This window comes from Oratosquilla oratoria, chromosome 22 (genome assembly GCF_046742065.1).
Source record: "Oratosquilla oratoria isolate Oo_2021 chromosome 22, ASM4674206v1, whole genome shotgun sequence".
Classification (NCBI taxonomy): domain Eukaryota; kingdom Metazoa; phylum Arthropoda; class Malacostraca; order Stomatopoda; family Squillidae; genus Oratosquilla; species Oratosquilla oratoria.
Window position 1 is genome coordinate 7,264,817 of NC_134798.1, and position 12,500 is coordinate 7,277,316.

Below are 12,500 nucleotides of genomic sequence, written 5' to 3' on the forward strand. Positions count from 1 at the left end.
TGTCCTTTCCAGCACCCAACGAAGAAAGAGAAAATATGCAATAAGTGAAAACATAAATAAAATAAACGAATGCATACATAAAATAAATGAATACGAACATCGAGAGGAGAAAAATGTCGAATCTGCAAATTGCCAAAGGCAATTGGTAGGCAAAACACAAAGGCAAAGGGAGCATACAAACGAAATCACGCTTGTACACGCATGCATACAGATTACATTTCACACAGATGCAAACGCACACGCGCGCGCGCATACACGCGCACACACACATACATACACACGCACGCACTTTAAACTACAATTGGAATCAGAGATAGGACCCCACGAGTGTTGCTCTTTTCTTATATACTAAAATTAAGTAAGTACAATTAAGTAAATATGTATACAACATATATATATATATATATATATATATATATACACATGCATATACATCATATACACATTCAAGGCGCATATAACATCATGCAACATGACAAAGTGCCAGGCCATGGTACAGCACGTCACGCAACCAGACTAAACAATAACCCACACCCACTCCACCTCCCTAACCAGCACAACCACCACCGCCAATATAACTACTAACTCACAGCACTATTTTTATCACGACACCACCTTCTCCACTTGTATCACCACCTCCATTGTCACCACGGCACCAACGAACAGTATGCAACCTGCATTAGACGAAATGGATCTTTCAGCTGTCACCAGCTCCTTCAAATCACAGCCATCTGTTCCCGTCTGAGAAACGTCCTCTTCCTTTATCCGTGGTGTTTCTTCCTGCCGCCAAGCTATTTCATTCAGCTGAGGGAAAGACCCAATTTCTAATAGGTTCAATATTGTCCGAATTTAACTATAATGGTCTTAAACCCCGCCATGACAAGCTCTCGCCCTCGGCTGAATAAAATCGCTGGACGACACTACACAGTCCATCACTGTAATGAAGACGGACATCAATTCACACAAGTCCATTCTGACGTCATCGCTTCGCTTCCACTCCCACCTCCACCTATCCACACATTCCACTCCGTCCCAGGCTCACGAAACTCCACATATCAATTAGCTGGAACGAGGCGACAGCTGAGAACCAGCTGCGCCACGAGAGTTGTGAGACCAGCTGCACCAAAAGATGAGCCATTAGCAGTGCGAACGACAGCCGAGTGGCAAAAGAATAAAATGAAAAAAGGGGGGGGGGGTAGGGGGGTAGGGGGGTAGGGGGTTAGTTTTGTTAAAGACAAGGTCAAAGGCAGGAACAAGGTCACTCCAATGGACTAAACCAAAGACCTGGATTATCGATTAACAAGTAAATCACCAGACCTTCACGGAACGATTCGATTCAGTCAAGAGAAACCCAGTGCTCACTACTATGACGAACCGTCCATTATTTTCTATTTATCAGTTCTATTTATTCATTTATCTATATAATTTATTTACTTGTTCACTTATCTATATAATCTATTTACTTATTCATTTACCTTATTAATTTGTTATTCACTTGTTTATATATATTCTTATTTCATCTACCTTGTTTACTTAGTTTTAGTTTTTCTAATTTAACTACACCACTAGGAAAGTACCGGAGGGCAATACATGCATATTTCAAGCTTGGAGGAGACAGGAATTTAATTTTCTACTGCACATATACCAAACATGGATTCATACAAGCAGACATACAGACAGACAGACGCATACGGAGGCACGAACGGACATGATGAGTGACGGGCAAGCAGTCCAGGACCTGCAAGCACGGACAGGTGACTGACAGACACATGCAGACAATTACCAAGTCGTTAACCCCCTTCCGTACCGAGTAGTACTTTAACCTTTTTCATTCCTACTTCCGCCAGGCGATTTCATTCACCCCGTGGCTGAAACAAAATGCTGCTACGGAGGGGTTTAAGCCTCTCGGTAAAAAAAACATCCTGGCTATTGCTATACGATTTTATTCATATCAGTGGTACCCCATACAAGTGATCTTTTTTTTTACTTGGTTATATGACTAAAACTCTCATTCTCACTGACACACAATTATATATACACATATACACAAATTCACAAATCATATACATGATTTCTTAATCAATCAATCCATCAATCACTGCTAGTCCACTGGTGAACAAGGACCCCTCCCTTGAACAACAAGCAAAAGAAAAACACAAACAAAAAGGGTGAAGAACCTGACTTACATTTATTGATGGCGTTCTCCACGTTCATGGTGTCGCCGCAAGGCATGATCTCGCCTTCGCCCACGACTGAGCCCATGGGATCGGCCAGGCTGCAGCCGACACCTCCGCCGCCACCACCGCTGCCGCCGCCGCCGCCGCCGCCGCCGCCGCTGCTGCAGCCGCTGCAGCCGCTACTACTTCCTGCCGAGGACGCCACGGCCAAGAGCACGGCCAGGCGGGTCTCAAGGTCCCTGTGGTTCTTGCGCCCCGAAGCTATCGACAACGGGGTCTTCGGGTGCATGACACAGAGCCCGAAGGGTGAATGAGAGGTTCCTGCTGCAGGAGGGGCGAGGTCTGGGTCATTCCGAAAGAGAGGAACCTTAAAGGTCCATGCGTTCTTCCGAAGTCACCCAAAGGACGAAGCCAAAGAAAGCTTCAGTTCTTTCTGTTTTCTGAAATTCTCTTTATATACGTTTTTTTTTTATCTAACGACCACTCGCTAAATCTTCGTTAAATTTTGGTTGACACACTCTTCTTCAGGGATGAGACTTTCTTACAGTAACACAACACCTCACCAGACCTCACCTTCGTCAGGTTAAAGATTCACTTCGACGGATCTTCCGTCAGTAGCTGAACACCCTCACGACACTACAAAGCGAACAACCTCTTCACGAGGTTACACCCGAAAGAACACACGATGGGGGTTACCCGACACCCTGCAATCTATTGTTGAGGGTTGAGGCCTTACACACCCCAGGTTGCACCAGTACACACACCTCTTCCTTTATATTCTTACACCAAGACCTTTTTTGTGCTTCTTGTCACGTCAATACTGATTTATCTGTCACATGATACGTGATCGTCACGTACAGTTTGACATTTGAAAGTTTATCAATCTGCTGAGAATAATATAAACAATCAGTTAATGATTCAATTAATCCACAGGAGCAAACAAATCCCATAAAAAAAATCTAGACCCTTGCCAGGAAGAGTATCGGTACTCCATACGAGCGTGAGCGAAACAATGAGGCACGGCATGGCCCTGCTGTCTCGATACTTAATTGATCAATGAACTATCACAGAAAAAAGCTTAGCGAAGACGCGTGGCCTTCCTTGAGTACTTCCGGGGTTGTGAGAGGGAACTGGAGGAGAGGAGTGAACAGTGGAGGAGAGGGGTGAACAGCGGAGGAGAGGGGTGAACATTGGAGGAGAGGGGTGAACAGTGGAGGAGAGGGGTGAACATTGGAGGAGAGGGGTAAACAGTGGAGGAGAGGGGAAGGAGAGGAGAGGAAAGGAGAGGAGAAAAGCGAAGACAGTAATGAACATAGTGGAACAGAATAAGAGGGGGAGAGGACAGAGAGGAGAGGACAGAGAAGAGAGGACAGAGAGGAGAGGATAGGAGAGAGAGGGTGGCGGGTGATGAAGGGAGGTGGTGGGCGAAGGGAGATCCAGGAACAAAACTGAAACCATTACGTTCGCCAATTCTTACGATTTTTTTTTTATTCATTCTTGCTGCCGTCAGATTATCTTTTTCGCGTTTGAGGAAAATCCCCTCGCTTAACTCTTCCCTGCGTTTTCGTTCTCGCTGCCGCCATACGAATCTATCCCGAGAGGAGGAAACAAGGAGGAACGAGGAAGGCAAGGAAGAAGACCTTGTGGGATAAGGAGGACAATGTAGGGGAAAAGGTAAATAGGCGGAGGAGGAGGAGGAGGAGTTGCTAGATGGGACGGGGTAGGAAGAAGCGGGGAAAAGTAAGGAAGAAGGAGGGTAGGAAGAGAGGAGAAAATGAGGAGTGGAGGTGGAAATGGCTGGGAGAAGTGGAGTGGGTTTGCGGGAGGAAGAATGGAGGAGGGGGAGGAAGAAGGTAGGAGGGAGAAAAGGGGAGGTAAAGGGGAACAATGTGTGCAGAGCGAAGCAAATTACGGAAAAGGTGAGACGGAGGAAGGAAAAGGAGGGAAGAGAGGGGAGGGGGGTAGGGTGGGACGGGACGGGGGAGGTGGGGGAGGCAAAGAATGGGCAAGAAACGAAGGGTGAGGTTGGCGGAGGTGTGGGTGGAGAGGGGAGGTACGAGGAGGTAAAAAGAGGAAACAGGAGGAGGAGGTATGGTAGGAGGCATAGGGGACAGAGGGAGTGATAGAAGGAGAGACACTGAGAGGGATTAAGCAAACACGCATCGGAGGTTAGGCATAGTGTGAGAGGTAAACACTCAATCAAAATATACAGAACCAGAGGGAAAAATATAAACACGTACACACAAACGCACATACGTGTATATGTACACATACCCAACCACCCACTTACACACACATGTACAGACGTACACACGCACGCACACATGTTCTTTTCCATGTCCAGGGAAGCGTAAGGACCCAACAAAACCTACACAATACATGCATGGCCCAGTTCATCCTAAGCCCCCCACCACCCACCTTCGCCTAACCTCCTACACACACCCTCCTCCTCCTCCTCCTTGTCTTCTCCCCTCTACTTCTTCATACTAACTTGTTACCTCCTCCTCCTCCTCATCCGCTTCTGATTTATTACCTCTTGATCTCTTACCTCGCATTACGAGCCTCCCTTGACATTCTGCCTCGTAAGAGTCGCTAGCCCCTTCATCTTCCTACTCCACCATAATCTCTATACAGTTCCTCTTCTCCCGTCTCCCTCCTTAATCCTTAACATTGCTTGTTCCACCCACCCAAACACCTGCTTATGTCTGTCCCTCCCTCCCTCTCCTTCTCTTCTCCTTCCTTCGCCCCTTCTCTCTCTCTCCCTTTCCTTCTTCTCTCCACTCTTCCTCCCTCTCTCCCCTTTCCTCCATCTATTTCTCCTCTTCCTCCCTCCTTCTCTCCTCTTCCTCGCACCCTCTCTCCTCTTCCTCGTTCCCTCTCTCCTCTTCCTCCCTCCCCTCTTTACTTCCTCAGTCTCTCTCCTTTCCTCCCTCTTAGCTCATCTCTCCCATCCCCTCGTCCTCCCTTGCCCGTTCCCATCCACCCTCCCCTCCCTCCCCTCTCGCCTTATTTCTTCACCTCCTGGACAATCGCCCAAAGCCCCAGATTCCGTCTCCCAATTTCACGATGGCTTTACTCCCCCAAGCCCACCCCCGCCCCCAACGGTCCGACACGAGCCCAAGCCCGTGTCATCTGACACACATCAAGTTCGTGCCGTCTGACAGACACACACACACACACACACACACACACACACACACACACACCTCCCGCTCGTCATCCAAGTGTTAGTGATGACTGGAGGAAAAGCTGAAGTGGAGATCGGTAACTTCAACGTGATATAATGATGGAAGAAGGCCATCACGTGTTGGAGAAACACGCCCAACATCTCCACAAACAATAACGAAGCTGGCTAGAGAGAAAGAGAAAGAGAGAGAAAGCAAGAGAAAGAAAGTGTGTGTTTGGTAGGTAAGCGTTACAAAAAAAAAACATTACCATCTAAAGCTCCACCATTTGCAAAAATATATAAATGAAAAAATAAGAGAAAAAATGTGAAGGCATATTGGTTGGTGCTCTTAACGGCGTCAAAACAAGCCACCAACCCGCACAGCCGTTCCCATACGGGACTGGTAACTACAATTTAACGCCATGCGTACAGTCTTAGCGTTCAAAGTAACGGTAAACAACAACAACGACGACAACAATGACACCATATTTATTATGACTGAACACGTAAATCCTAACACCCAACTCTGACATCACACATCACATCACAAGCATCAATGACACATCTTCGACGATGCCATCACGTCCACCACTATCATCACCGCTGTCCTCTTCACCACCCTCATCATCACAACCACCACGAGATAAAACCCACAACCCTTCGAAAAGAAAACAACAAAACATATTCGAGCATCTTGTTGTCACTCAATGTGCACAACATACTCCAGATTCCAAAATCCCGCCATTTTCTGCTAGTATACAGTGTCCTACCCACACGTGGTTGTGCGTTACGCTGTGGTCACTTACCAGCCAGGTACCCAGACCATATAATATATATATATATATATATATATATATATATATATATATATGTGTGTGTGTGTGTGTGTGTGTGTGTGTGTGTGTGTGTGTGTGTGTGTGTGTGTGTGTGTGTGTGTGTGTGTGTGTGTGTGTGTGTGTGTGTGTGTGTGTGTGTGTGTGTGTGTGTGTGTGTTTCAGGAGGGGTGTGGATACACGTACGTTAGGCATGGTTTGGTTCGCTATTTTTTCTTTTTTATTAAAAAAGAAATAACGGAAACGCAAAAGAAACTGCTTCCGAGACCAAATGTCTGGTCAGGATTTTTCCGTTAATCCTCTAGTTTCATCTCACGGCGCATTTAAAAGAAGAACAAGAAGATGTAGAAGATGAAGAAGAGGACGAAGGAGAAGAAACAACAACGCTACCTGTTCCCTATAAGGCACGCCCGTCGATGCAACCTGAAGCCAGGGAACCTGCCAACCTATAAGGACCTCCGGCACCGACACCTCCTACAAACCGGAAATTCGTGTCCCTTCAGCGGGCTACCCGCGCTGCAGTAGGCTACCACTGTGGGCTAGCCACGGTTGACTCATCCTACATAGCCCATAAGGGACCTCGAACCTTGAACTTCGAATTTCGAACCTTAAACATCGAACCTCGAACCTTGAACTTCGAATCTTCAATTGCAAACATTCGAACCTTGTACTTCGAACCTCGAACCTTGAACTTCAAATCTTCGAACCTTGAGCCTCGAACCTTCGAATTTTCGAACCTTGAACTTCAAAGCTTCGAATCTTGAACTTCGAAACCTTGAACCTTCGAATCTTCAACTTCGAACCTCGAACGGTCCACTCGCAAACCAATCGTTTCGCAACGCTCTCAAGACGTTCTGCCCCAGAAGATTTCATTGAGATGAAGGAAACCTAATATGTAGTGATGGGGTTCGATGTTTCACCAAACACTTTTCACTTTCTTAAGATGCATTTAGATTGCCGCAGAGTGATTTTATTCAGCCCAGGGAACTCCCACTCCACCAATATAGGTCGGTAGAGCAGATGGGTAGGTACGTATGATAAGCTGGCATGTAGGGTAAGTAGGTTGGTAGGGTAAGAAGGATATGTACGGTGGCAGGGTAAACAGGGTAAGTATGGTAGGTAAGGTAGGCAGGGTAGGTAGGGTTGGGAAGTGTAGGGAAGGGTAGGTTAGGTTCATGGGTGGGGCGGTAGGCGGGCTGTACGTATGAAGGTGGTATGATCGTGGCCTATGTAAGCAAAGAGGCTGTTTGGCAGGCAAAAGGTGAAGAAGGAGGAGGAGGAGGAGGAAGAGGAGGAGGAGGAAGAGGAGGAGGAGGAGGAGGAGGCGGAGGAGGAGGATGCAAAATTGGAAACGCTGATTGCTATGGTGATACTGTCGATGGTAGCAATAGTAATAGTGGGCCAAGCTCGGGGTTTCATAAGTGATGAATGAGATAGTGATGATAATAATGTTGGGTGTTAATGTTTAATAGTGGTTCTGGTGGTGGTTGTGGTGGCAACGACAGTAGTGGTGAGAGCGTTTGTCGTAGAAGAGAGAAGAGAGAAGAAAGAAGAGAGGGGTGGGGTTGTAAAGGTGGCGGTGGTAAAGTTAACGATTATTGAGTATATGTCGATGGGGAAGACCGGTCCGCCGGATCAGAACGCAGGTGTGGTGATAGTGGTGGTGGAAGCAGTAGCGGTGTTGAATAACAGTAGTGGTGGTGGTAGTTGTGGTGATGGTGGTAGTACCAGTGGTGGTGATGATGGGTGTAGCATTCAGGATAGTGTTTTGTGAACGGGACATTATATAGACGTGGTGTTATCAGTGATGACTGCAATTGTCTGTAGTTGTTGGCCGCTGCGGTGGCTATGGTGGTTGTGGTGTTGGTTGTGGAGGACGCGGGAAGGCTGTGGCTTCTGTGGCAAGAGCTGTGGCGAAGCGAATGGTATGGGGGAACGGTACGGTCTCTAGGCCATATGCTAATTGGTCCACTGCCTCAGCATGGGACCACTTTACTGCTGATTTCTCTCTCCACCAAAACAAATGCCGGGGGAAAGGGAAGGGAGGAGGGGAAGGGGAGGGGGAGGGGGAGGGAGAGGGGAAGGGAGAGGGGGGGGAAAGGGGGTTGAGACCCAGCCCGGGAGATGTGGCTAGAAGGAGAGGGAACAGGAGGAGCGGGAAGAGACTGGAAGAATACGAAAAGGAGCGTTAGGTCTACAATAGTGTGATATGCACGGACGGGGTTGGTGTGGGTGGGTGTGAGGAGAACTGGGGGTAGAGTGAGAGAAAATGAAGATCGTAATAGAAGGGTTGAGGGAGGAGAGATGGGGAGGTGACGTATAGGTACAAGTTAGTGTGTGGGTGGGGACGGTGGTGGAGATGTGGGGAGTGTTTGGGAGGGATGGGAAAACGGGGGAGAGGAAGGGCAGGAGTGGGGAAGGCTGGGAGGCAAGGACACGCCGAAGGAATGGGAAATGACAGATGGTAAGGAAGCCTCTCGAAAGAGGATGTGGGGAGGAAATTGAGGAGTCGGAGGGGGGAGGAGGGGGAGGAGGAGGAGGAGGAAGATAGGAAGGGAAGGGAGAGAGGGACTGACGGAGGGGAAGAACGATGGGGATGGAAGGTGGAGGGACAGGAGAGGTTAAAGGATGTGGAGGAAGAGGAGGAGAACGTGAGGGAGTAGAAGAGTAGGGAAAGAGGAGGAGGAGGAGGAGGAGGAGGAGGAGGAGGAGGAGGAGGAGGAGGAGGAGGAGAAGGAGGAGGAGAAGGAGGAGAAGAAGAAGAAGAAGAAGAAGAACAAGAATGGGGCTGGGGGGCGAGGAGGGGGAGGAGGCTACTAGCGTCCTACGATCCCAGCGGGTAGCATCGTTTCTGAGTGCGAAGCTCGCGTGTTTGACGCTATTATTGGTAAAGGGCAGGCATATGGAAGGGGGGAGGTGGAGTTGGAAATGGAGGTGGAGGAGACGGACTTGGAGATGGAAGTGGAGGTGAAGGTGGAGGGAGGAGGGAGTAGGGAGTAGGAAGGAGGGAAAAGGAAGAGGGAAGGAGGGAGAAGGGAATAGGGGTTAGAGAGAAAAAAGGCAGAGGGTAATGGAGACGGAAAGTGGCGAGGTAGAACGAGATGGCAGCAGATACGATGATGGAGATAAAGAGAAACGGAGACATATAGAGATGTAAGTGGAGGTGGAGATGAAGATGGAGATGTAAGTGGAGGTGGAGATGAAGATGGAGGAGATTGTAGGACAACATCAAGTGACACTTCTAGAGTTTCTTTTGACTACCCTTACCCTCAATGTGACCTCAACACCGTTCTTGTCAAAGGTGAAACAATTGTCGCTTCCAATAGTTCCCAGTAGTTTTCCTTCAACCCCACTGCTAATGACAGGGTTGCATGTGGCTGAATAAAATCACCTGGCGGCAGTCCGAAGAGAAGGGAACGTGCCACCATGTAGGGAAGGGGTTCAAACTGCATCGAACAGCCTGAGACTCACAGACGTTCTCCACTGATTTTGTGTGTTTGTGTTCGTGAAACACACACACGAATGCAGAGCACAGCAGAGCAGAAAAGAGAGAGAGAGAGAGAGAGAGAGAGAGAGAGAGAGAGAGAGAGAGAGAGAGAGAGAGAGAGAGAGAGAGAGAGAGAGAGAGAGAGAGAGAGAGAGAGAGAGAGAGAGAGAGAGAGAGAGAGAGAGAGAGAGAGGGGGGGGGGAAGACAGTGTTGGGTAGAGCAGACTGCCGCAGGGGAAAACCCACAGGTAACAATTCGGACCCGCAAACTTTAGGACGCTGGGCAGAATGCTGCGTGGACGACGGACGACCCCAGGGGCACTCTGGGGGCGTGGGAGGAGACACCCACGGGGGCACCCACGCTGTGGAGGACCACAAATCATCGGATCACTTTCCGAGGTCTTGCTGTCACTCGGGTTTCTCAAGTAACAAGACTGGAGGAGAGATCGAAGTGTCACCTCAGATGACTTCTTCTTCCTCCACCTCCTCCTCCCTCCATCCCTTCCTAAACCAATCCAACCTCAACAAGCCTCTTGCTCCCTGTCCAGCGTTCCGTGAGCAAACGTCATTCCAACGCTGGAGGAACTTGGAGAAGAATAAGACATCATAGCAAGAGACAACGACAATGATGATGATGTACTTGAAGAAGAGTAAGACATCATAGCAAGAGAACGACAACGATGATGATGATGATGAGGAGGATGAGGATGGTAACAAGGAAGAGGAGAATGTGGAGGATGAAGAGAAGTAAAAGGAGGAGGCACTGAGGAAGAACAGATGTGAAAATCAGGGGAGAAAGGAAGAACGGGAGATAGGACAAAAGATGAAAAAAAAAAGTAGAAGGGGTAAGAGGGCGAAGAGGAAGAGGGTGGAGGGGAAGAGTGAGAAATGGTAGAGGGAAAAGGAGCGAGGGAAAAGAGGGAGAAGGAAGGGAACAGGAAAAAGGGGGAGAGGTACGGGAACAGGAAAAAGTGGGAGAGGGGGAGGGGAAGAGGAAGGAAGGGAAGAGGGAAATGTGGGAGAGGAAGAAGTAGAGGGAAGAGGTAGGATGGAGGAAGGACGGAGAGAGAGAGAGAGAGAGGGAGGGAGGGGTAGGTATGGAAAGGGATGGAGAGAGGGAGAAAGGACTCAAGACTGAAACGCGGGACACCCGCAGGAGTATGGGAGGTGGGGGAGCGGAGGGGGGGGCGCAGCTGGAAGAAAAGAAGGAGGGGAGCGAGAAAACAAGTGTGAAATGGAGAGGGGGGAAAGCAAGTAAGGAAAAAATGCTAAATAAAAAAGGAGGGACAAGAGAGAGGGGGAGCACGGGAGGGGGGACATGCAAGCAAAAGGAATAAAGACGGGCTACAGTGGCATAGAAAGAGGAAAGGGGGAGAAGGAAGGGGGGAAGGAAGGAAGGCAGGAAGACGGGAAGGTGGAAGGAGGGGCTACAGAAAAAGGAATAAACTGAAGGAGTAAAGAGGGAGGGAGGGAAAGAGATGGAAGGAGGGAAGGAAGGGAAGAGAAGTAATGTGGAAGGAAAGGAGAGATCAATGCGGAGAGGCACGCTGTCCATTTTGTGAAGTCAATTTCATTCCTCCAAGTGTGCGAAGCTTTTAAGACTTATCTCGATTAACCTTAAAACCACTCAGCCCATTCTGTTTTCGGACAAAGTCACCGTCAGATTATTCTATTCCCTTGAGAGCAAGATAGAGGATGCACTGGGGTTTGATCGAACAAGACCTTTCTTCAGAGTTTCTAGTGATTGATGATGATGATTATTATTATTATTCGGTTTAACGTGGCGAACTCTCCCTTATCAGGAGGCTAGGACGGTGCCCCTTACAGAAGACTTTGTAGCGTGGAATTTAATGAATCATGCCCTTGGTCCAACTCGCTGGCGGCAGGGTTCGAACCGCCATTACCTCGACCTCCACCGCAAGTAGCGACGCTCTAACTCGCTCGGCCAACGAGTTTTCTAGTACCAGCTGAATAAAAGCACCCAGCGTCAGCCTTAACGAAAGAAAAAGTTGTCCCAAGCTCCTCCTCCCCATCTCAGCTGAATAAAATCGTCTGTCGCCAGTCACAAGAAACTCTACCAAGACTTCAACCGTACTGACGAGGACAAGGAGGACGGATGGAAAAGGGGAAAGAAGTAAAATATAATAAAGAAGAATAACATGATACGAGAAGAAGGAAATGGAAAAAAGAAGAGAGGGGAAGGGGAGGCATGAGGTTAGATGGGAAGGCGGGTAAGGCGGTAAAGGCGGGAAGGCAGACGCGATTCCCCCTGTGGGCGGCCTGATTGAAGGTCCTGGACCTCCGAGACAACGGAAGACACAGAAAAGGAGACGCTGGGCAGGAGAGGAAACAAACAGACACGAAATAAACGGGCGGATAACATAGAAATATGAATAAGAAATATACAAAAAACATCTTTTATACAAAAAAATAGAAGAAAGGTGGATCGGGGGAGGGAGAATGGGCCATATAGATACATAGCAAGAGAGCATGTGAGCGAGAGCTAGAGAGAAAGAGGAGAGGGAGAGAGGGAGAGGGAGAGAGAGAGAGGGGAGAGAGGGAGAGAGGGAGAGAGAGAGGGGAGAGAGGGAGAGAGAGAGAGAGGGGGGAGAGAGAGAGAGAGAGAGAGGGGAGAGAGGGAGAGAGAGAGAGGGGAGAGAGAGAGAGAGAGAGAGAGAGAGAGGAGAGAGAGAGAGAGAGAGAATCTTCCACTTCTCAATCGCCTAAACCTCGCCCACAGCCTGAACATCATCCTCCTCTTCCTCTCCCAGGACCCACCTCCCTCCCTTCCTCCCTCCGCGGGTCCCCTTCCTTCAGCGCCTTCTTCAGGTAACGCC

General features: G+C 48.7%; 1 protein-coding gene across 1 annotated transcript in view; it reads right to left on the bottom strand.

Moving 5' to 3' along the window:
* The window catches only part of LOC143037417 (uncharacterized), a 524,806-nt gene that overhangs the window by 504,390 nt on the left and 7,916 nt on the right, over window positions 1–12,500 (bottom strand). The window contains exon 2 of the mRNA XM_076205569.1: window positions 2,187–3,064. Within this exon, the coding sequence (XP_076061684.1) occupies window positions 2,187–2,466 (280 nt within the window). The 5' untranslated portion in view covers window positions 2,467–3,064. The remainder of the gene's footprint in view (window positions 1–2,186; window positions 3,065–12,500) is intronic.